The 20,999-nt window shown below is 50.7% G+C and overlaps 1 protein-coding gene across 15 annotated transcripts in view; it reads left to right on the plus strand.

The window, feature by feature from the left end:
- Positions 1–1,210: 1,210 nt before the first annotated feature.
- The window catches only part of MSI2 (musashi RNA binding protein 2), a 184,098-nt gene continuing 164,309 nt past the window's right edge, over positions 1,211–20,999 (plus strand). For 11 of the 15 annotated variants that reach the window (XM_048967176.1, XM_048967175.1, XM_048967170.1 and 8 more), the window contains exons 1-5: positions 1,412–1,539; positions 1,647–1,687; positions 1,759–1,840; positions 2,015–2,099; positions 5,770–5,811. In XM_048967176.1, coding sequence (XP_048823133.1) covers positions 1,478–1,539; positions 1,647–1,687; positions 1,759–1,840; positions 2,015–2,099; positions 5,770–5,811 — 312 coding nt within the window. In that variant the 5' untranslated portion in view covers positions 1,412–1,477. Of the gene's footprint in view, positions 1,540–1,646; positions 1,688–1,758; positions 1,841–2,014; positions 2,100–5,769; positions 5,812–20,999 lie in introns of all 15 variants that reach the window. The other 4 variants (XM_048967169.1, XM_048967177.1, XM_048967181.1 and 1 more) reach the window with 2 other exon arrangements.

The raw sequence follows: 20,999 nt of genomic DNA on the forward strand, positions 1-20,999 counted from the left end.
CCTCAGTGCCACATCCCCGCAGAGCGGAGCACCTGGAGGGGCGGTGAGCCCTGCTCTATGGGCAGCTGTGCGGGCACCCGAGTGTTCTTTTTGAGAAGAAACTTGTTGGAAATTTCAGACATCACTTAGGCTCCCATAACCCACGTGCTGCTGGCAAGAGCCAGCCATTGCTTAGGCCCTACAAATGCTTCCTGCAACAAACCGTGCATCTCTGTTCTCAAACTGCTGTGTGTCAAGAGCTCAGCAAGCCTAAAAGCTGGTAACGACGGGCAGGTGTTGGGTGGGCAGGTGTGGGCATCCCAGAGTCTGCTGTGCGCAGTGCCACGGCCCAGAGTCTGCACTGGTATTGGTACTGGTAACTTTCCTTGTTAATGGAATGAGCGCTCCAACTTTTAATTGTGCAGCTGGGGACAACATTAGCGCTGAGCAGCAGCTACAGAAGTTAACTTTGCAGGTCGTTAGCTCCTGAAAATCCGTTGGGAATGGATCTTTAGCACGGGCGGCCAAGAGGAGAGCAGAGCACGGCGTGGGAGCGGGGCTGGGAATGGGGAGAGGGCAGGGGTGGGCGTCGTGGACATCGCCTGCAGGCACCGCGTCACCTGCGGGCTGCGGACCGTGGGGGAGGTCAGGATTTGGGGCGCCGGGGTGCGGAGTTGCCAGCGCGAGCGGGCACCGGGACGAGGGGCACCGGGACGTTGACTTTATACAAGCGAGGGCACCGCGACGTCGGGTGCCGACATCTGCGGGCGCGTGGACGCTGGGCTCCAGCCGCCCGCTCGCGAGCCGTCGCCGGTCAAGCGCCGCCTTCCGACCCCTTCCACCCGCCCTCGCTCCGCAGCGCTCCCCAACCCCGGCCAGAGCCGTGGAGCGGCGCCCCCGGGCGGAGGAGGCTGAGCGGCGCCGCCGGGCACGCGGCGGGGGGGGGGAGAGCCGCGGCGTCGGAGGCGCGCGCGCGGAGCGAGGAGGGCGCTCGCGGCGGTGACGTCACGCAGGGCCACGCGACGGCGGCGGCTCCGCCCCGTGGCGCGGGGGTGGGGGGGGCGGCGCGGCGCGCGGGATGGAGGGAGGAGAGGATGGCGGCGGGGGGGCGGGACGCGCGGCGCTGAGCTAAGCCGAGCCCACGTGTGACGGATCTTGGCCGCTTCCCCGGCGCCGCTCCAGTGAGGTCCTCCGGTAGCGGAGGGAGGAGGAGGAGGAGGAGGTGGTGGTGGTGGTAGTGGTGGAGGAGGGGGGGAAAGGGAAGGGAAAGGAAAGGAAGGGAAAGGAAAGGAAAGGAAAGGAAAGGAAAGGAAAGGAAAGGAAAGGAAAGGAAAGGAAAGGAAAGGAAAGGAAAGGAAGGAGGGGAGCGGAGCGGAGCGGAGCGGAGCGGAGCCGCAGCGAACCGAGCCGGGCCGGGCCGGGGAGGCGGCAGCGGCGGCGAGCGGGGCGGGGGGGGGGGGTCTCGCTCGGCGCGGATCGCTGCGGGCTCCGCGCGGCCATGGAGGCGGACGGGAGCCAGGCGACCTCGGGCGGCCCCGGCGAGGCGCAGCACGACCCCGGGTAAGTGTGCGGGCGGGGGGGCCTCCCCGGCCCCGCTCCGCGCCGTGCCCCGTCAAAATGGCCGATGGCGGCCCGGCGCTGAGCCCCGCTCCGCTCTCTCCCCCCAGCAAGATGTTCATCGGCGGCCTCAGCTGGCAGACCTCCCCAGGTAGGCGCCGCGCCCGCCCCCCCCGCCCCCCCTCCGTGCCCGCGCTGCCCCCCGCTCTCCTCTCCCCGCAGACAGCCTGCGCGACTATTTCAGCAAATTCGGGGAGATCCGGGAGTGCATGGTCATGCGGGACCCCACCACCAAGCGCTCCAGGTAAGCGGCCCCCCCGTTCCCCCCACGTTCCCTTCCCTCCCCCCTTCCCCCCCCCGGACAAAACTTTGCGGCCCGGCCCGGGTCCGCCCCGCGGAACAAAGCGGCGGCGGTGCGGGAGGTGCGGCCCCCCGGTGCTCATCGCCCCCCGCCCGTCTCCGCTCTTTGTCTCGGCAGAGGCTTCGGCTTCGTGACGTTCGCGGACCCGGGCAGCGTGGACAAGGTGCTGGCCCAGCCGCACCACGAGCTGGACTCCAAGACGGTAGGTGGCCGCCCCCAGCGCCGCCCCGGATTCGGCTCGAACTCGCGAAAGCGGCAACTTTTTTTATTTTTATATTTTTTCCGCTTTAATCCGAATTCTCCCTGCCGGCCGGTGGCTCCTCCCCACGCCTCACGTTCTATTGAGCGATGACATTGAAAAAATCCCAGGGTGAAATGTAACTTTTTGTGGCGTTCGGCTGCAGGTTTCCTGCGGGGCACTTTGTGCGGCTGCGATGGGTGATGATGTCCTCAGTCCGTCCCAGGGCCACCTGCAGCCGCACCGTCCCCTCAGTTGATGCTGCTCCCAGAGCCCACGCTGGGGACCCGTGGGATTCACGCGTTGATCCACGAGGGTGAGGGCTGGCAGAGCTGGGCTGGCAAAGCTGCTCAAGTGCCGGTTTACTATTTGTGCAAAGCTTTTTGCTACAGTCGCTCCCCAGTGGATAACGTGACATTATTCAACTGAGAGATATATATATATATCTCACACACATATATATATATATATATTTTTTTAAGTGATCATTTAAAAAACAAAAAACAACCAGGGGACCTCTCCCCTTGCCCTTGCACCACGTGTTGTGTCCAGCCCCCACTGCTGCCCTGTACCCAGGGGCTGGGGCTGAAGTTTGCGATTCGCACGCTGCCTCCGCACTGTGCCCAGCAGCGGCGTGGGGAGGACGCCGGTAGAGGTCATTTCTGCTCTGGTGCCGCTCAGTGTAAGCAGTGCTGTATGGGGATGGAGGGACTGTGGGGCTCAGCCCTGCATGGGCGCTCCTGTGGGCGCGTGGCCGCGGCTGTGCTGCTTTGTGGTGCTGGGACTGAAATGTGACAGCGGTGAAAGGGAGAGTCCTGCCTCGGTGCCGGAGCATCCGCTGTGTACCTGGGTGTGATACAGCCGCACCAAGGGCAGGCCGAGCGTGGTGTGTGGCCCTTAAAGGGGTTGATGTGAAATGCAAAGCCACTAGGAAGCAGTTGAGGCGTAATGTTCGAACCCCACTGACAGATTCTGCTGGGCCTGTCCGAGCTCGCGGCCCCTGCCTTCGCCTGCCTCAATAATTTGATTTGGGGTTGAATCAGATACGGTGCAGTCACTGATTTGACTGTGCTCCAGAGATTAAAGTCACCAGACCTTGGTGTACAGCCGTATTCTGGATATTTTTAAAGATAAATCTAGTTAGGAAGAACAAAGGCAAACAATATCCGAACAAGAGTTTAAAAAATGCCAGGAGGACACCCTCTCTTCCTCTGCCCATGATTATGTTCTCCCCAGCTTTCTATGGCACAGAGTCCCTGCAGCGAATTAGTTTGCTTTGCTTGGGGGAGGGGCAAAAAGCTCGGCGAGGGCCAATGTGCCTCAGTGCTGCCGTGTGAGCGATGGAGGCAATTCTGCCAGCAGTGCTCCTCGCAGTCAGAGCGTGGCTGGCGGGGCGCAGCTCGCGGGTCGCCCCGGCCGCTCGTCCGTAGCCGTGTTGTAGTGATGCTGCTCGGTGTAACATAGCGTTTGACTCTGTTTCAACGTTCAGCGCAGGAGGCAGATCGGTTGGGTATTGGCATGGAAACGTCGCTCTTGTTTACAGTTACGTTAAAAGCTTTGTTTAGGTAATGGCCATTCATATCAGAAATAGTATTATAGTCATTTCCTAGAGGACTTGTAGATACAGTAAGTAGAATCATACCTAACTAACTCCATATTTTTTTTTCTGTAGAAATTTTTTTGTTTGCTGAAGTAGTTGATGGGGTTGTGCAAAAGGTATGGATGTGCCAAGGGGTGCCGGGGTGCCTCTGAGAATGGCAGCCTTGGGCAGAAAGTTTGTACGAAGGAGAGCTCGGTTGCTCAGGAGGAGCTGTTGCTGCGGTGCAGGGAGCTCCGTGCTCTTTAGACCGACCTTGAGAAATGAGCGGTTCACTTCAGAATGTAATGGCTCTTCTGCTTTCTGCCAGTGGGATCGCGGTGTTCTGGTGGGACCGGTGTTCATTTTGCAAAAACTTTTCCATTGGAAGTGGCTGTGGCAATGTGCCTGTTTGCCTTTGGGTACCCGCATGGGCCATCCATACCTTTTGTGTCGCCCCAGTAGACAGATGCTAGTCAGTGCTGGATGTATTTGTAGATAATGTTAATCTCTATGAAAAAGGTTAGCTTTCTAGTTAGAAAAGTTACTGTTTAATGCTTTTTGAACAAAGAAGAGGCACGTAATCACTCATTTCTCAGGTGTGTTCTAAAAGAAAGATACCGTATTTGTATCTGATGCAGACAAATTAGTGATAAGTTGCACTTCAAATGCTGGTGCTGTTTGCGATTTTGACATATTAAGTGAGCAGAGCTGCTCTTTAGGAGAGGTTATTTGTCACAGAAATCACCACAGGAATAATGGTACCAAAGTGGGAACGCCTCCTTGTTTGGGGGCAGCTGCAGGGGGTGAAATACAGCCAACCCCAAGCCAGGAAAGCCTCTGCTTCTGCCTTCACATGGTCAGGGTCAGCGTTCGTTACGCAGTCACAGAGCGCTGAAGGCAGTCGCAGGGTGCCCAGTCCAGGTGGGATGTAGTCCTCTGAAACACCCTCTCCTAGCCTAGTTAGAAAGTGAGTGCACGCAGATGCTGCTAAAAATACAGAAGCAATCAGCAGCATGCGTGCACTTTCTTGCAGTTGTTTTTGGCAGTAGAGCGCTGCCTAAAAGGTGTGATTATTTATTTACATCCAGTCCTTCATTTATGGTGGTGGATTTCTGTTTTCAGGTGATTTTTGACGGAGTGCAGTTGGTAATGCCCCATGTGAAAGTTGCTTTTAAAATTGCAGAATGAACGTTTTAGAGCTGCAAAGTGGATATGGCTTGTAATTTATGCAACACAGTGGGTGTCAGTGCTGCATCTGAAGGGAGCGAGGGATGAAACCAAGGTGTGCTCACTGATCTTCTTGGTCCTTTTTGTCCCTGCTTCATTCAGGAATACTTCAGGGAACTCCCTCATGGAAAATCTTTTTTGAAGAACTGGGTCTCTCTGGCTCACAGTGGCTGCACGTTTTGTTTTGCTCTCCTCTTTCCCTCACCTCCGCAGTGCTCCTTTGCGGTCTCGCAGCGCTCCTTGGTTCTTTGGGGGAAATGCTGTAGCAGATCCATGAGGAGCGCTGTTAGGAAGGATGGTCACACAGTCCTTCTGAGAATTCAGTTTTAATTACCAACTGAAACTGAAGCAATTTGACTTTGCATTTTGCATTCTGCGTTGATGCTGCTAGCCAGCTGACAAAGTAGAAGAATAAAACAGAGGCCAAAGTGACCCAAAACCCAACGGAAGGAAGGTGCAGGTGTCAGGGCCTACAGGGAAGGGCTCGATCAGGAGTGCTGCTTTCTGTGCAACCTCAAGAGTGGTGTTGCTGCAAAAGCAGCACCCGGAGGCCCATACAGGGCTCCCTGGGCACTGCTGGTGGTTGTGACCCACTGGCCCTGCTCAGGGTGCACAGGAGTTTGCTTCCTCCCTTCCTTGTCTCCCTCCCTTTGCCAGGAAGTCTCTGACAAACCCAACCTGTGATCTCACGGGGTGGTTGTAGGGCCCAGTGTGCTGAACTATAAGCCTGAGAAATGAGAGATTAATAATTCAATGATTTTTTTTTTTTTTTAATAAGACAAGAAACAGCCTGACAGTCTTGTTGATTTCTCCTTTCTTTTTCCTCAGATTGACCCTAAAGTTGCATTTCCCCGACGAGCACAGCCTAAGGTAAGTAGGAGGATCAATAATAGGATTTTAGGCACACAGAGAATCATTGTTGCCAGGCAGTTCAGGTTTCAAACAGGGAATTGGCAATGAAAGCTTTTAAAGCCGGAGTGCATGGCGTCTTAAGGGTATCAGCGCATGGCTGTGAAACTGCAGGAGAGCTGCTTTGTGCTGTCGTGCCTGCAGTTAACTGTCTCCTTGCAGAGTCCCGGTCAGTTTGCTGGCTGAAAACCAGAGGCTTCTCTGGCGGTGGTGGGAGATTGTTGCCACATTACTTGGGTTTGTTATGCTCTTTTCTGCAGTATGTTTTGCATGGTATTTATGGAGAGCGTTTGGATTAAATGCAGACTTCAGGCTTGTTTTGAGCTGAGCTTTCAGTTCTGTGGTTGTGATGGATGGGGGTATATCTGTGCCTGCATTGTTTGCAAGTTTTCTTTTGTGTAGCTTCAGAGATGCATTTGGATATTAGCAAGTGTTGGAGAGCAAGTTGTGATGGAGCTGTGAACTCTTCGGGCCACAGGGTATTCTTCTGCAGGCACGGGGAGGCAATGAGCTTTAAGTCGGGCAGGCTGAGCAGGGACCTCCTAGCATCCTTACAGGGCGCTCCAGCAGCGCGGGGCGCTTTCCACGCCAGCACAAAGGCGCTGGCTGTGTGCAGATGCGCTGCTGGCGCGCTTGGCTCTGAGTTATCGCTCAGTGCCGCCTCCTTGGGCAGACCTGCGGATGGAGCAGGAGCGGCCCTTGCTCTTCAGGTCCTGCCTAGCAAAACCAGCAGATCAGTTTCAAATCCCAAAACATTTGCAGTTGCGTTTGAATTTTAAAAGCTAAAAGAAAACTTCTGTAATTGGCTTTCTGACTGCCTGTTTTTGAGAATCTATAGGAGGAATCTATGTGATGTGTGCCACTTGTACTTTTATACACTGTTTGTCTTGGGTTGTTTTGGTTGAAAAATTGGAAAAGAAGACTGTGGAGTTGCAGAGGGAAGTCAGTAAGGAGAAGTGTTTAACAGCCTTTGTGGCTTGAGACCACCTGAGCAAGTTCAGCCCAACAGTTTTGTTGTATATGGTTTCTTATCAAAGCAGGTGGTTTAATAGTGGGACTATAACATTGAATATTGTACAAAATGTGCGTCTGGGAAAAATGTGTGATTTTAGGAACCCCGGGCATACAGCAGGAGAGATGCTGGTGATTTCTTTAAAGTGAAATGGGGGGGAGGGGAAAAAGACAAGAAAACCCAACAGTGTACTTGTGGAGCTTTAAACCAAATGAATGTGGTAAATGAGTTAAAGGTTCTTTTCTTCATTGGACATATCTAATAACTAATTAGTGAATAACAAGCTGCCTGATTTGCTTCCTTGCTAAGCAGAGTTTATACTTGTGGGGTTTGTGGCTTCTGGATTATGGTGTTGGATTAGTGCTGTCTTTCAGAGAGATTTTTAAAGTTTCCAGGATTCTGAAAGGTTTCATAATTAAAGAAGGTGATCTTGCATGAAGGTGATCTCACACTGTGATTGATGCTTCTTTCCTCCTTCCAGCGCCTTTAAAGGCTTATTTACTTTTTAAACTGCCTTCAATTACCAGGTGTCTGTTTCTACAGTGCTATTTGTGAAAGTTTATAACGCTTACAGCGGAGCTGTTAAACTGTCCCAGGTGACTTCTTCTAAAACAACAACAGCAAAAAAAACAGCAGGGCTTGTCTTATGCCGTGGGTATTGCTGTGTTAAATTGACCTGATTTCTGCATTCTTTAACAGGAAACTTTTACCAAGGAAACAAAGGGGATTTTGTTTTTCTCGGAGTGCTTTGGCTGGTTGGTGGCAGACATCTTTCAGGCGTGGGGCAAAGCCCGGGATGTGGGCTGCTCCCCAGGGGTGCGTCGTGCTGTGCTATGTGTGCTGCCTCCCGTGGGGGCCAGGATCCCGCATGGCGTTTGAGGGACAGAAAGAAAATGAAAGCAGCCTGATGGAGAAAATGTGTGCAGTGAAGAGCAGGTTTTACACTGTTTTGTGATACGTTGTTCTGGACTGTGTTTTACGACCTGGACTTTCTGTTTCTTACTTAGATACCGATTTAAGGTTTTGGACTTAAGTTGTTCCCTCATCCCAGTTGAATACTGAATGTTGTGCATTAGAATGCAGCTGTTTTGGAGTCTAACTAACTAGCTAACGCCTGGGGCTGTGCAGATGAATGGCGTTCAGTGCTGTCTCTCTCTCTTTAGGTGTGAGAGGAGATCTTTTCCCCAGGCAGTTCCCCCAGCTGTGCCCCCAGAACCAGCGCTGTGCTCCCCGTGAGGCCGGGCCGCAGAAGGCCGCTCAGGGCAGTGCAGTATCCGGGGCCGCGGCTGGCCGCTCCCAGGCTGTGTTCCCCCCGGCTGGGGGCTGTGCTCTGCGGGGTCACAGTCACTTTGTGTGTGTGCATAATGATTTGTGTGTGTCGCTTTCCCCATTCGGATCCATGCTAATTGGCCAGGCTCCCTCTTTCAGACTGCGTCCGGGCAAAATGCTTTCTTTTGGGCTTTCTAAACTGCGTCTCCATGGTGTGTCACCTCGCTGGTGATGCAGATTGGCTGCTGAGCGAGAAGTGGCAGACTGGAGCGGCGGAGTGTTCACCCTGCTTTTCTGAGAACAGCCCTTCCACAGATCCTTAGCGATTGCACTGGTGGATTTCTGATGTGCAGTGCTCCCCTCCTTGTGCAGTCTGACTTCAAGCTGCTGTTTTTGGACATTTGCTGCAGAGCTTTAACTTGCCGAGGTTCCAGTGTGGGCTAACGGAGATGAAGGAATATAGCGAGGTGCTGTGGAGGCCGCTGTTCCTTGATAGCAATCTGTCTTGCTTCCAAATGCTGGAAGGAGCTCTCGAGCAGTTGATCATTTTTAACTCTGCTGACATAAAAATCCTTAAAAAGCAGCCAGGCGGGAGGAAGCAGTTGAGTACCCCTTTTTGAACACTGAAGACTACAGTAATGTGACTTTTTAATACATACAGACTATTGACTCTGACCTTACCCATTATGTTATGTGGGAGAAGCCTTACCGAATTTAGCATGTTCATTAGATATTTTCAAGCGTGATGGATTCCCACCTCCCCCTGCTGCAAAGGAACTCTCAGATGGTACGTGTGTGCTTGTGTGACTTCGGTGCAGTTATTTGCTGCTCGTGTCGTTGTGCTCAGTGACATCGGGCAGTGCCACGTGTGTGACCTGCTGGCCACTGCCTGCATGTGGCCAGTTGTGCTGCTGGCTGTGCAGGGCCGACCTGCTGCTGCCCAGCTGCTGCTGGCTCCAGGAGCGCTGGACAGGCAGCACCCAGCCCAGGAGCTCCGTCTGCTGCCAACCAGAGCAGAGCTTGTTCTTGTCGAGGTTCTGTTGTTACTGAGGAGCTGATCTGTGTGTGCTGGGCATGGTGTTCTGATGACTGTCCAGCACATAGTAGCAAGAGTCTTATTTGGGAGAGAAGTGTTTAGATTGGTAGTCAAATGGTGGTACTGGATACAGTGCTCTTGTTAGGTGTGTTTTATCCTGACAGAGGACACTGTGGGACCAGCCCTGGTTCTGGCATGGCTGTGCCCAGTCAGCCAGCATGCTCCCAGCTGGCTGTGCCTGCCAGTGCCTGGGCTGGATGGAGGTGCAGTTCTACACGTCTGTTCCTTCTTGAGTGGAAAACTGAGCATCAACAGCTCTTCTTTCAGTGGAGTTGTCCTGGTTAAAGCCACATGAAGCTGACTGTTCCAGAGCAGCAAATGGAGGGCATGCCCTTTTGGAATAACCCCGGCTAACCTGGGATTTTTTTTTATTATTTTTTTTAAGTGAACCAATGGATTTGGATGTCTGATTCCAATTAAGCTAACTGTAGGTGGGGAGTCTGCATCCCTTGGCTGGTAAATGTGAGTCAGAGTAGCAGAGAGATTTTATTCCAAAGCAAATGATGGACCTTGAGAATCCAGAGTTCTGCTCCCATGCTTCTTCCTCCAAACTCTTCCAGGTTAGTCCTGTTTCTTTTCATCTTAGGTGTAAGGTGCACTCTATGAAATAATGCAAACTGGATTCACCAGCAGAGCTCAGGACTCTTCCTTTCTGCTGCCCCTCCTTCTCTACCAGGCTGTCAAGAGCAGCAAAGACAAACCTTGCTGCTGTTACCATTGTTGTTATTATCGTTCGTTTTATTTCCCTGCATTTGCATATCAGGATAGAATAAGGGAGTTACTACTTTCTGCTCTTGGCATATGTGTGTATCTTAGTTATTACTGCTGTATCTTCTACATACAGAGTAGTAGGAGATCCCTACCAGATGGCATGAGAGACTTGGTTTGACAGTTGATGGCCAGTGTATGGGTGTTTGCAGCCTATCCTGGTGGAGATGCCTTGTGTGCTGTAAGCTGCTCATAGAATTTGTCTCCCTCTGGCACTAGGTGGTCAAATGAAAAAGTTGATGAGTCTGAGTCCTAGCTTATCTTCTCAGGTAGTAAGGGCTCAGGGTTTTAAAACCTATTATTCTTGAGCTCAGCTTCTTGCTCTCTGATCTCTTAGAGGCAGAACACGATCTCTGTTCTTTGATGCTGGCAGACAGAGGAAAAAGTGCCTGTGTAGGGCCTTCTGTGAGTGTGATGAGCTTGGTCAGAAGCTGGAGTTGAGGTGGATTTTATTCTCCCTAACCACTCAGGTAGATTGCTCACATTGTCCTTAACCTCCAGAGAGCGTCCTATTATTTTGTAAAACGCATGTATTTCTATTATTGTTGCCTAAGGATGGCTTTTGTATTCAGAATGGCCCTGTGTCTAGCCTATTTTCCTTTCTTTTTACTTAGTGCTAACTAAAAATTAAAATTGAGCATCACTTGCCTTTTTTTCTGCAGAGGTAAGTCCTCTGCACCAAGACCTAGCTGCTTGGATACGGCAGGAGAGGGTCAGAAGAGGGGGAGGACAGGCAAATGGGAGAGAAGCAGCATGCTGACACCCTTGTGTGCTCCTCTCTGCTTCCAGATTGAGTACATCTCGTCTGCAAAGTGCTGAGCCTTTATCAGCCCGGGGGTAGGTCTACTAATGACTGATCTAAAACCATCAAATTCATTTATTTGTCACTGCCAGTGACAGCCCAGTTAATGCTAATGGATTCTTTTTTTAGCCTGTTGACTCTGGTGATAGTCTTATAAATGTTGTGAAATCCAAAGCGTTAGGGGAACTTGTAACTTATTTTTAGAGGAGATCCATTGAAACAGGGTAATGTAATAAAGGTACGTGCTGTGTCGAGAAGGAAAAAAACTCTTCTGTTTCATTCAGATGTAGGTATCTTTGTTCCTAGTAGTTGTTTGGCGTTTCTGATATATTTCAGTATTCTCTACGTAACACATTTTGGATTATGCTGTAAACAGGAAAGACTGCAAATAGAGCCAGTGGTCATAGGAAAAAACTCTTCTTTCAGCAAATGGTTCATCTGCAGAGCCTGAACTTTCCCTGTCCCTATTGTGCAAAAGCACTTAAGCATATACTTAAGTTGGCATAAGCGTGTGGGTAAGTGCTTTGCTGATCAGGATGGACTAAAAGCACGTTAGTAGATGTTTTGTTGAACTGTGGATTTTGTAGCAGAAAAAGATGAAAAGGTTACTTGGTGTGTTTGACAGTACTTTGACTACGGTCAGGTCCATCTCTTCTCTTACAGAGATGGCTGGTTTCGTATCTCCTACAGTTTTCCTGCTTTGACCATAGGATCTCAGTGTCAAGAAGATACTGATGTGCTGTTGCCTGACAGAAGTAACTGCAGGCATGAGGCTGGGTCCTTGTAGCATCTGACTCTTCAGAAACCATAGTCTAAGCTTAGTTTAGTGTCTGGTCCTGGAATGACACGTTCTGTTTGGCAGAGTCACTGGAACAATTTTCTGTAAACTATGTGAGCTGTGTTCAACTTAGTTTGCTGTAGAAATTGTGGTTTGCTGAGTAATTTGAAAGTTAATGTGAATCTCTGTAGACAGATCAGCATGAGGTATTAATAAATTACTTCTAAACACTGGCATTCTGCTGCTCTCCTGTTGAAAATATTTCCTTTGTTTTTTGAGTGCTGAGAACATTTTATACATGTTAGGCAGTGTTTTGCCCTTGTTCAGCCGATCCTCGTGCTGGAATAGCTGCAGCTGTGTGTGCCTCTGGGATCAGGTATGTTTAATTTACAGATTATGATTGTACCTGGGAGCTTCAGGTTTCTGATCAGGGATCCTACCCTGCTAACACCTGTGCAGTTCTACACATGAGGAGTGGTTCTGGAGACCTTAGCAAGAGAGTTAAATGTGAGCAGCGCTGCTCAACGTGTCGATGAAGGGCACATGGCAAGAAGAGTGAAGGGAAGGCATCGTTCCTTCTGCCCTTCCCTCCCCCCAGCAAGGGCTTGCATTAATTCCCCGCCAACTCTGATATACAATAGGGAAGAAGTTTCAAGCTGACTAAAGGGCCAAAGGTCCAAGAAAGCTACTGCAGTGGGAGCTGATGTGGAGTGACAGTAATGAGGTGGCCTGGCAGGTGGGAGGGAAAATGATGGGGCAGGGAAGGAAACTAACTTCTAGTTAATCAAGTGGTCCCAGGATTCAGAATTGTTGAGTCCTGTTGGTTTAAATTTCCCTTTTATGTGCTTTACAACTGTGAGATATGGCCAGAGCGAGGCCTCTGTGCTGCTTCCCGTGGCTGAGAACTTGGGCAGCACCCTGCAGTGGCTCCAGCCCTTATGCTTCAGCCTGGCTGACAGTGTGCTGGTGTTGCCTGGAGGGGAGGAAGTGTTCTGGTGTTCCGAGCCCTGTGCTGTGTTGTTTTCCCCTGTGTTTTATCATTCCTGACTCTGAGCTCATTTTCATGTTGTTCTGTGGGTCAGTTTTCCATCAAAGGGAAGGTGAGGAGCGCAGAGCAAAAAAGTGTTTTTAAGATTTGCTTTATTTAAAAGAAGAACTGTGAAGTGCCAGCAAGAGTTCTAGCTCCTTGAATGCTGGCAGCAGCAGAGCACCTGCAGGCAGAGTCAGTAGAGGTTTTCTAACAGTTGTATGAATGCTGTTCAGGAACCCTCCTGAAAGGTAATTAATGGGGTGTGTAAGGAGGTTACCAGGAGCTGAGAGTTCGTCCCAGACACTGTCTATCCAGCTGCAGTATTGCTCAGGCTGGAGGCCTGGTTTGTGCTGGAGGCTCAGCAGTAGCAAACCCTTAGTGGGGTTCTCTGCTGGCCGTGCTGCTGGAGGAAGGTGCTGCTAGAGGGGGCATTGCTGGTGGTTTTCTGCAGCGCTTACTGAAGTGATGAAGCTTCTGTATAGTCTTCCATTTGGCTGTTATCAATCACTTACGTTCAGAGGTATGAAGGTGTTAACTCTGCTCTGAGCCTGAGCTGCATGTTGATCACTGTGTGTGCAGTGTGGTTCTGTTTTTGTCAAAAGTTTGCAAACTGCTGCAAAGGAGTACAAAAAATCTTCATTTGCTGGTGAAATTTTCCTACTTCTGGCATTGCATTTGGCAGACCTGCAAAGCTTACTACATCAAGCACACGATAGAGCTTTGTGGAGGAGAACAGAAAACAAAAAGAAATCTGAAATTGATATGGAGGTGAGAAATGTGATAGGAATTCACTGAGGCCTGAGATGGCACCCCATTCTGGGTGCAGGGCTGTGTGCTGTGGTGTTTGATGCAGTGTCCTGAGGATCCCCAGAAGATCTGTGAGCCTGAAGGGGCAGAGGTCAGAGCAGAAAGGGCGTGTGCTATCCAGAATATCTCTGTGGCAGAGAGCACATCCGTTTCATGAGCCCTGGGCTGGGTATCACGAGGTCAGCGGTCTCCTGTTGTGCAGAGATGCTGACGGCATCCCTGGGCACTGGGAAGGAAGTGTGTGAGCAAAGCATATCGCCTGCTGCCAGCTCTTGGTGACGTGAGTGAGGGCTTAACCTGAGGTTTTGTTTCTAACGGCTTTTGATTGAGAACTTGTAAGCAAGGCCCTGAGTCAGGCGTGCCGGTGGCATGGTGGAGGTTGAACTGCTATGTGCAGAGGTTCCCGCTGAGCATTCTGCCTCCCACCAGTGGCAGCACGGCTCTGGGGAGGGGGAAGTGAGATAAGGTGCGGGGCTGCGGTGTGGGATGGCTTGTGGTGCTGCGGCCACTGCTGTCACATGCGCCCAAGGGGGCTGGGGCAGCGCGTCAGCAGCACAGAGGTGAGGGCAGAAGCTGGCAGCAGACTCAAATGCGCTGAGCACTGCACTGCAGGCTCCTCCTGATGCCCTCTGTGATGAGAGCAGAGCAGGGAGCCTGCCAAGCTGCAGGTGTCTGGGGGGGCCTTGTACTCCACGCAGAGCTGGGCGCTCCTCCACCCCGTGGCCTGGCTCCTGGAGGCTGGCAGCGCGCTTTGTGCTGCGGGCCGTGCACTGCGAGGCCTCCCTCCCATCAGTGCCTACAGGGGTGGCTTCTGGTGCAGAGCAGCACCAGGGACGTGCGCTTCCTGCTCACACTCAGCAGTGGGAGCTGAGGAGGAGAGCTGGGGAGAGCCCCTGCCAGGTGCCTCTGTGCCTGGATCCTTGGGTTGGCGGAGTCCTGATGAATCGTGGTTAACTGTGGTCAGAGCAGCAGGTTATGCGTGCCGTGTGCCCAGCAGTTTTAGCAGCTGTCCTGCATGGCTGCTTTTGATCTCGTTTAATTGCATCCTCAGTGTCCTGTCTTGCAGATCAGACCAGATGATCAGTGGAAGCCCTCACACTTAAGATTTTCCCCAAAGCTTTGTGGGCTTGGCTTTGAGTTTGTCATCATTATTAGAAGTCAGCTCCTATTTCTTGGCTGCTGTTTATGGCTGTTTTCAGTGGATATTTTGATAGAGACATTTCCCTCACAGTTGAGCATGTGTATGTGATAGCAAAATATATAAATAAACTTAAAACAACTTAGTTTTGGTCTGAAAGCTTCAATGCTAAAGAGCCGTGGAGAAAGTTTATTGGAACTATAATTGCAGATGTAAGAAGTGATGTTCTGTCTCCCTGCTTTTATAGTTCCCACCACTGTCATCAGAGTGCAGGAAGCTGATGCGAATGTGTGCGGAACTTGGTTCAGTTGATCCTGTGTAATCCTGAGCTCTTGCAATATGTGGAAAGTAAAATAAAGGTGTCAATTCATTTGAAACTGATGGAGACAGAAAAAAGGGAGGGAGTACCTGCCGAAAGCATAACCTTATTTCATCCAGCTTGCAGCTGAAGGAACGCGGTTGACAGACTAAGCATTACATATGGACAAGATCAAAGTAAATTTTGCTGTTTCTGGATGTTTTCAGAGGTCTTTGTCAGGTGTGGTCCCTCATCTGCAGGGAGTGCCTCCCTTTGTTTCCTTGAAATGTTCTGAATATCCTTTGACTGGGAAGGGCAGCAGCACCTGTTTGTCTTACTGAGAACTGGAGATTGTTGGATCAGGGCAGACAAATGGGTGCTGCCAGGCGCTTCCTGAGGTGGAACAGAGATCAGAGAGCAAGTCCTGAATTGCTTGGCCTGCTTACTGGTGCTGGGTACGCGGGCAGAAATGTGCTTTGGGCTGTAAAGAGATGGAGGGAGGAAGAGGCGATGAGGTGGTTGGCAGGCCTGAAGCTGTGAAATGCACAGTGTTGGTGTACTGGAATCTTTTGGTGAACTTACTGTGCACATGATGTGGTGCTGCTGTGCAGAAGGAGGGCTTGCACTGCTGGTGTGATTCAGTGAGTAAATCTGACATTCCTGAACTGTAACCTGGTGCCCCTTTTGTAAGGAGGCTCTTAGGTTTGTACTGCTGGAGAAATGCAGGAGATTTCCTGCTGCACGACAGCCAGAGGGGCTGAAGCGGTGGTGTGAAGAGCTCTGGCGGTTTATGTTGAAGTTAGCAGGGCAGAATGGCCACAGGTTTACGTGGTTTGAGTTTGCTTCATCGAGACTGGGATTCTTAGAGCCTGTTTTGTGCTCTCCTGCTCTTTGTGCTTTTTAGGCACAGAAGTGAAAAAGCTGAAGTCTGTCTCATAACACTGAGCAGCTGACTGCAATGGAAGTTACTTAGGGAATCAGTGGAAGTAGTGAGGTAGGAGCTGGGAGTCCAGTGATGTCCTAACAGGATGTGAGTAGTGCAGGGCTGGGGCCGAGCCTTCTGTGAAGATAACTGTTTCATGGATGATTTTTGGCAGCCAAGCCATCGTGGTGTGGTGCTGCCTTAAAGGCTGAGCAGCACCAGTCCCCTGCATGCAGAACGTGCCTCTGTGGCAGCTCCGCAGAGGAAGAAGAAACACTCCAGGGCCGCACAGCCCCAGCACCCGCGGGCTGCACACTGCTCCCCTGGGCTGGTGCTCCGGCTGTGGGACCCTGCGGCAGGCAGTGCTGTGGGGACATCCTCATCTTGTGGCTCCGCGTGGCCCCAGGGGCTCTGCTCCACACCGGGCCTCAGCCTGCCGTGCTGCCTTCCCGTGCACGGTCTCGTTCTGCCCATCAGCAGTGGGAGACAGGCCTGGTTGATTTCTGCTCCCTGCTGCATAATAAATCTGATACTAAAATTAGTGCCGGTCTCCCTAGGCCATAATTCTTGCTGAGATTATAGAGAATTGTGAGTGCAAAGAGAAATCGTGGCTGCCTCTGTATATGTGTGAGATTTTTTAAAATAACCTTGAGTGTACAATTTCCAGGTTTTTTTACTTAACCTCCCCATCTTTTCCCCCTTCCCTCTCTTTTGGGAAGTGCTTAGCCTTTCTCTGTGTTTTGGCTATTTAAGCCTCCGTCACTGCAGGCAGATGAGTTCCTTGGGAGCTCTTCTGAAGGTTTTGTAATTGAGTCTTTTACCACAGCGACAGGATATTATTAACCTTCAGTAAAGCAATTTATTTCATACTCCTTTGTGGGGATAAGGCTTTTTTCCCCCGGGAAAAATATGTATGTGGAAAGGGTTTTACGTACAGGGGTAGCTGGACTTTCACTAGCAATTATGATTTTAAAATAATAATAATTTACATGAAAAATGGGCTGTTCTGTTTATGTCAGTGCAAAAGAAGCCTTTGGTCCTGAATGCCTCCCACCCCTGCTCTGACACTTGATTGTAGCAAATGTACTCGTGCCTATGGGAGTTTTGGCAGAAGCCTGTGTTGCTTTTAGGACTCCAGATACTCAGCCTCTGTGAGCTCTGGAGCATTCTGTTCCCCTCTTGGAGACGGCCTTATAAAAGGAGCTGAGGGTGGAGGGAGGAGGTCCACACAGGGTCTCCCTCTTGGCCTGGCCTTTGCCCTGAGTTCAAATGCAGACTTGCCCAGAAGCAATTGCAGTTTGCGTGGTTGGCTCCTAGGGCAGCAATTTCCAGGAGCAGGATGAGGGATTGGCAGCCGGCCTGGCTGAAGAACCTGTGCTGTGTTGCATGATGGTAAAGGCTCTGGGCTGGGACCTGGGGGAGCTGGGCTCGTCTCTTGCAGTTTATTCAGCACTGCTTCTCCCTGTGCCTGTGTTTCCTTAAAAGGTGGATAAGAGTATTTCTTTTCCTAGGTCTGGTTAGATTTTGCTGTTCATTTCAGTAGACTGTTGCACTTCAAAGTAAACACGAGTTGGTGACTTGCTCATCCTGGTTTGTCTCATGACTTAAGATCTCTATGTGGTCACAGCATCTGCTTTCTAGGAGTTTGTTCACCTTGCAGTATGTGTTCTTTCAGCAGTTCTGCAAGCTGGTGCTGTTGCCACATTATATGAGAGAGCTGGGATGGGAGGTGAAATCTTTTTTCCAGAGCTTCATCTTTGCTAATGCAGTTGGATCTCTTGGTGCCGTTTGTGGGCTCCTTGTGGCTCGGAGGGCTGCTGGCCTTGCAGTGCCCTGTCTTGGGAGCTTCTGCATTGTGCAGTGCCGGGGACCTGGGATCTTCAGGTATGAGGGTAGATCGTGTGACCTTGCTTTATGCTGCAGCCGCCAAGTGCCATCAGTTCAGTGTGTAGCTGAATCTCAGCTTGTCTGTTGTGGTGCCATCACTGCTTCAGGGTGACTGAGAGGCTTCTCTGGGGTATGCCCAACTCGGTGAGGCCTGGGCTGTGCTCAGCCCTTTCTCTGCTGCCCTTCAGCCTCTGCTACACTGGGAGAAGTTGCATACTGAAGGTCCCTTTGCCTGCTGGCTTATAAAACTATGCAGCAGCTGGTAGACTTGCATCTTCAGCCAGAGAATCTTTCAATTTTCAATATGCTTAAATTACTTCCATTCCCCCTTTCTACTATAGCTGTTGTAAATAAGCCCCACAATCTTAAAAATAAATAAATATTTTTTAAACTATATTTTTTTAAAGCTTCCCCACGGGAGATTTAATTAAAATATTGTGAAAGGCAGTCATTGGAAATGAGACTCCTTTTGAGTGGAAGGCACCCTGATTTCCCTCCACGGAGCTTTTTGTCACCATAGAGATGAAAAGAGGAGCGCAGAATTGCACTTCCCAGTGCCTTGCTACCAGGGCGGCAGGTAGCAGCTGGCGGCTGCCGGCAGGCCTGGGGCTGCGGCGCTGCTTTAACTCTTGCAGGGTACGGCAGCGTTTGGGATCTCCTCCCTGCTGGAAACGTGTCTTTGGAGTTTATTGTTCTGTTTTAATTTCCTGTATTTCAGGGCTGGAATTTATCCAGGCTCAGGAAGGGGAAGAATTAAGGCACCTGTCTTTTTGTCTTGGCAAAAGCATCACTGAGCAACTTTGGGTGCAGCGCGGCCCAGTGTGCCCTCACTGACTGGGCTGAGCTGCAGATAACTGCGTTGTAGTTGAGGTGCTTGTACAGAGAGCCTGCAAAGAACGGAGCTGAAACCCAACTTGACCTTGTTAGTTTGACCCCATTGGAGTATAAATCAGAGCTCCTCTCGCTGCTCTGCTGAGTCCCACTTCAATATCTAAATGACTGATTTTGTGTGCATTTACTTTAGAGTGAATGGGTTCGGTTTTTTCCTTTCCTTCCAGGGACTCCTCTGGAAGTGTAGGGATTAATAAACCAAAAATACATGCTGTGAGTCACAAAACTGCTCTGATATGGTTTCAAAGACAGTCACACAAATGGGAGACTGTTGGAGGGTACGTGGCACTGGGCAGTGTTATGCTTTTAATCATTTAGAAACAAATTTTTTCTTCCTAATTGTGTTAAAAGAGAGTGAGGAGCAGGCTCAAGTGGATTCTTGGCACAAGCATCTCAGGCAAATGAAAGTAAAATGTATATTCAAGCTGTCTGCTGTTGTGTATTTTACACCATACCTGTCTTTGTGCCTGATTGCAAATGGACTTAATGGTTTAATTCTGAGCCATTCGAGTGAGACCTGTTGTGTTTAAACTTCTAGATAGAAAACAAATGTAACCCACGTAATGGCATTATTAATGGAGAGTATTACTATGCAGTAATTTGCAAATTAATGGTTTAATTCTGAGATTAAATATAGAGCTGTGTTTTTGTGTAATGCTACATGACAAAATTAGATGAAGTGTTTAAAAACAGAAGGGCCTAATCCTAAACCAATGGGTGTCTTCCCAGGACTTCACCAAGCTCCTGTTCTGCTCTGCAGTGAGGGTGCCAACGTGCAGTGTGAGCAAAATTTCTAAGTGTGCCAGTGGAAAGGGGCTGTTAACATCCAGCTACCTGGAAGACCAAAGTATTCAGAGCAAAATGACTCCCATGTTTCTGTGGTGGTGACCAAGGCCACCAAACTGCCAGTCATGTTCAGCCTGTACCTGGCAGGCTAGTTGCAGCAATGCTGTTTGCGCATCTGTCGAGTCTTTGCAAAATCATATCTGAATTTTCAGCAGAGATGGTATCTGGGAGCTGGGCTCTGATGCAGTTTGCCCTTGTGCTTTCCTTGACTGTTGCTAATAAGAAGTGCTGGCCTAAATCAGTGTCTTGGAGAATCATTGATTCGCTAATTGGAGATAATCAAGTCTCTGCTCATGCTGAGACCACTCTCATTTCCTGCCATTCCACAAGGGTTTGGGCAGTGTCTTCCAGCCAGTTTGACGTAGCCAACAAAGTAGATTTTGAGCTCTCCCACCATTAATTTTTAGAGGTGATGAAGTTAGTGTCCAGCGTTGGTAAATAAGGACACTGCTGACCATGAGCATGATGTTGGCTCCACGCGTGGCCCTGTGCTATGAGGTTGTGCTGGGCGCATGCAGTCCTTGCTTCTTGTTTGGATGGTTAAGATGTGCTCTGAGAGGTTTTAACATGCTGTAGATCGTGCAGAATGCATTAAAATGAGGCAGGAGATGCTCAAAATGCCTCTGTTCTGTGGCTGGAGAGGAGCTGCTGCTGTGCACTGCCTTCTGGTCTGCGCCATCCACGTGGTGTTGCATGTGAGTGCTCTGCTTGGTGCTGTGTACCTGAACCCAGTGTGCATCCAGCCCTGCTTCACTTCCTGTCAGAGCAAGAGGATGTGAGAAGAGGGACCAGAGGTGCTGGTGGCTGGCACGCTCCTCTAATGACTTGTGTAGGGCAGCACTTGATCTCAGACCAGGAGAAAAGAACTTGTCTGAGAAGTGGGCCATCAGCTGGCGGACATGCTGTCCTTCTGTAGGTGCTGGGCTTTTGGGTCGCAGGGAGCAGGTCAAATCCCATAAGCTCCTTTGCTTTGCAGGTGGGAGCTAAGCATGCTGCCTTGGCTGAGGAATTCTGCAAGAATAGTGAGAGTTTTTCACAGGGTCCATCTGGTTGGGAACTGGTGCTGTGCATGGGGCAGCGTGTGCCATAGAGCTGGAGGTCTGGGCTGGCTCCTGCTGTGCTGACGGGAGAGATTCTGCAGGTGGGACACAGTGCTCCAGTGGCAGGAACAGATCCCGCTCCAGCCCTTGTGCCCGTGCTTTGCTTGCTTACTGTGCACTGCTGAATCCTGCATGGAGGAGGGAGGAATGCAGTGTGGCTGTGTGCAGAGGTCTGGGAGCACGTGGGGCTGTGCAGCCCTGAGCAGTGCCCAGCATGCAGCGGAGCCGGGCAGCAGATGATCGTGGGCAGCTTAGCTTACATAATCCCGTTGGGGTCAGTGTCAGGACTCCCTCCGCCCCATCCAACACCAGCTTCCAATCCGGCTCGTCACACTCCTGAATGTCCTTTTAATTTTTCTCTTTATTAATAGTACTGGTGCTGCAGTGTGTTCTGCCTGGCTGTGTGCGATGCGTGTGCCTCTGCGCTCGTTCCTCTGCTCTCCACCCCTGTGACTCTGCTCCTCAGCAGCCCCCAGCTTCTCAGATGTGTTTGATTTGCTAGTTC

The sequence above is a fragment of the Lagopus muta genome, chromosome 20 (genome assembly GCF_023343835.1).
Source record: "Lagopus muta isolate bLagMut1 chromosome 20, bLagMut1 primary, whole genome shotgun sequence".
In the NCBI taxonomy this organism is placed as follows: Eukaryota; Metazoa; Chordata; class Aves; order Galliformes; family Phasianidae; genus Lagopus; species Lagopus muta.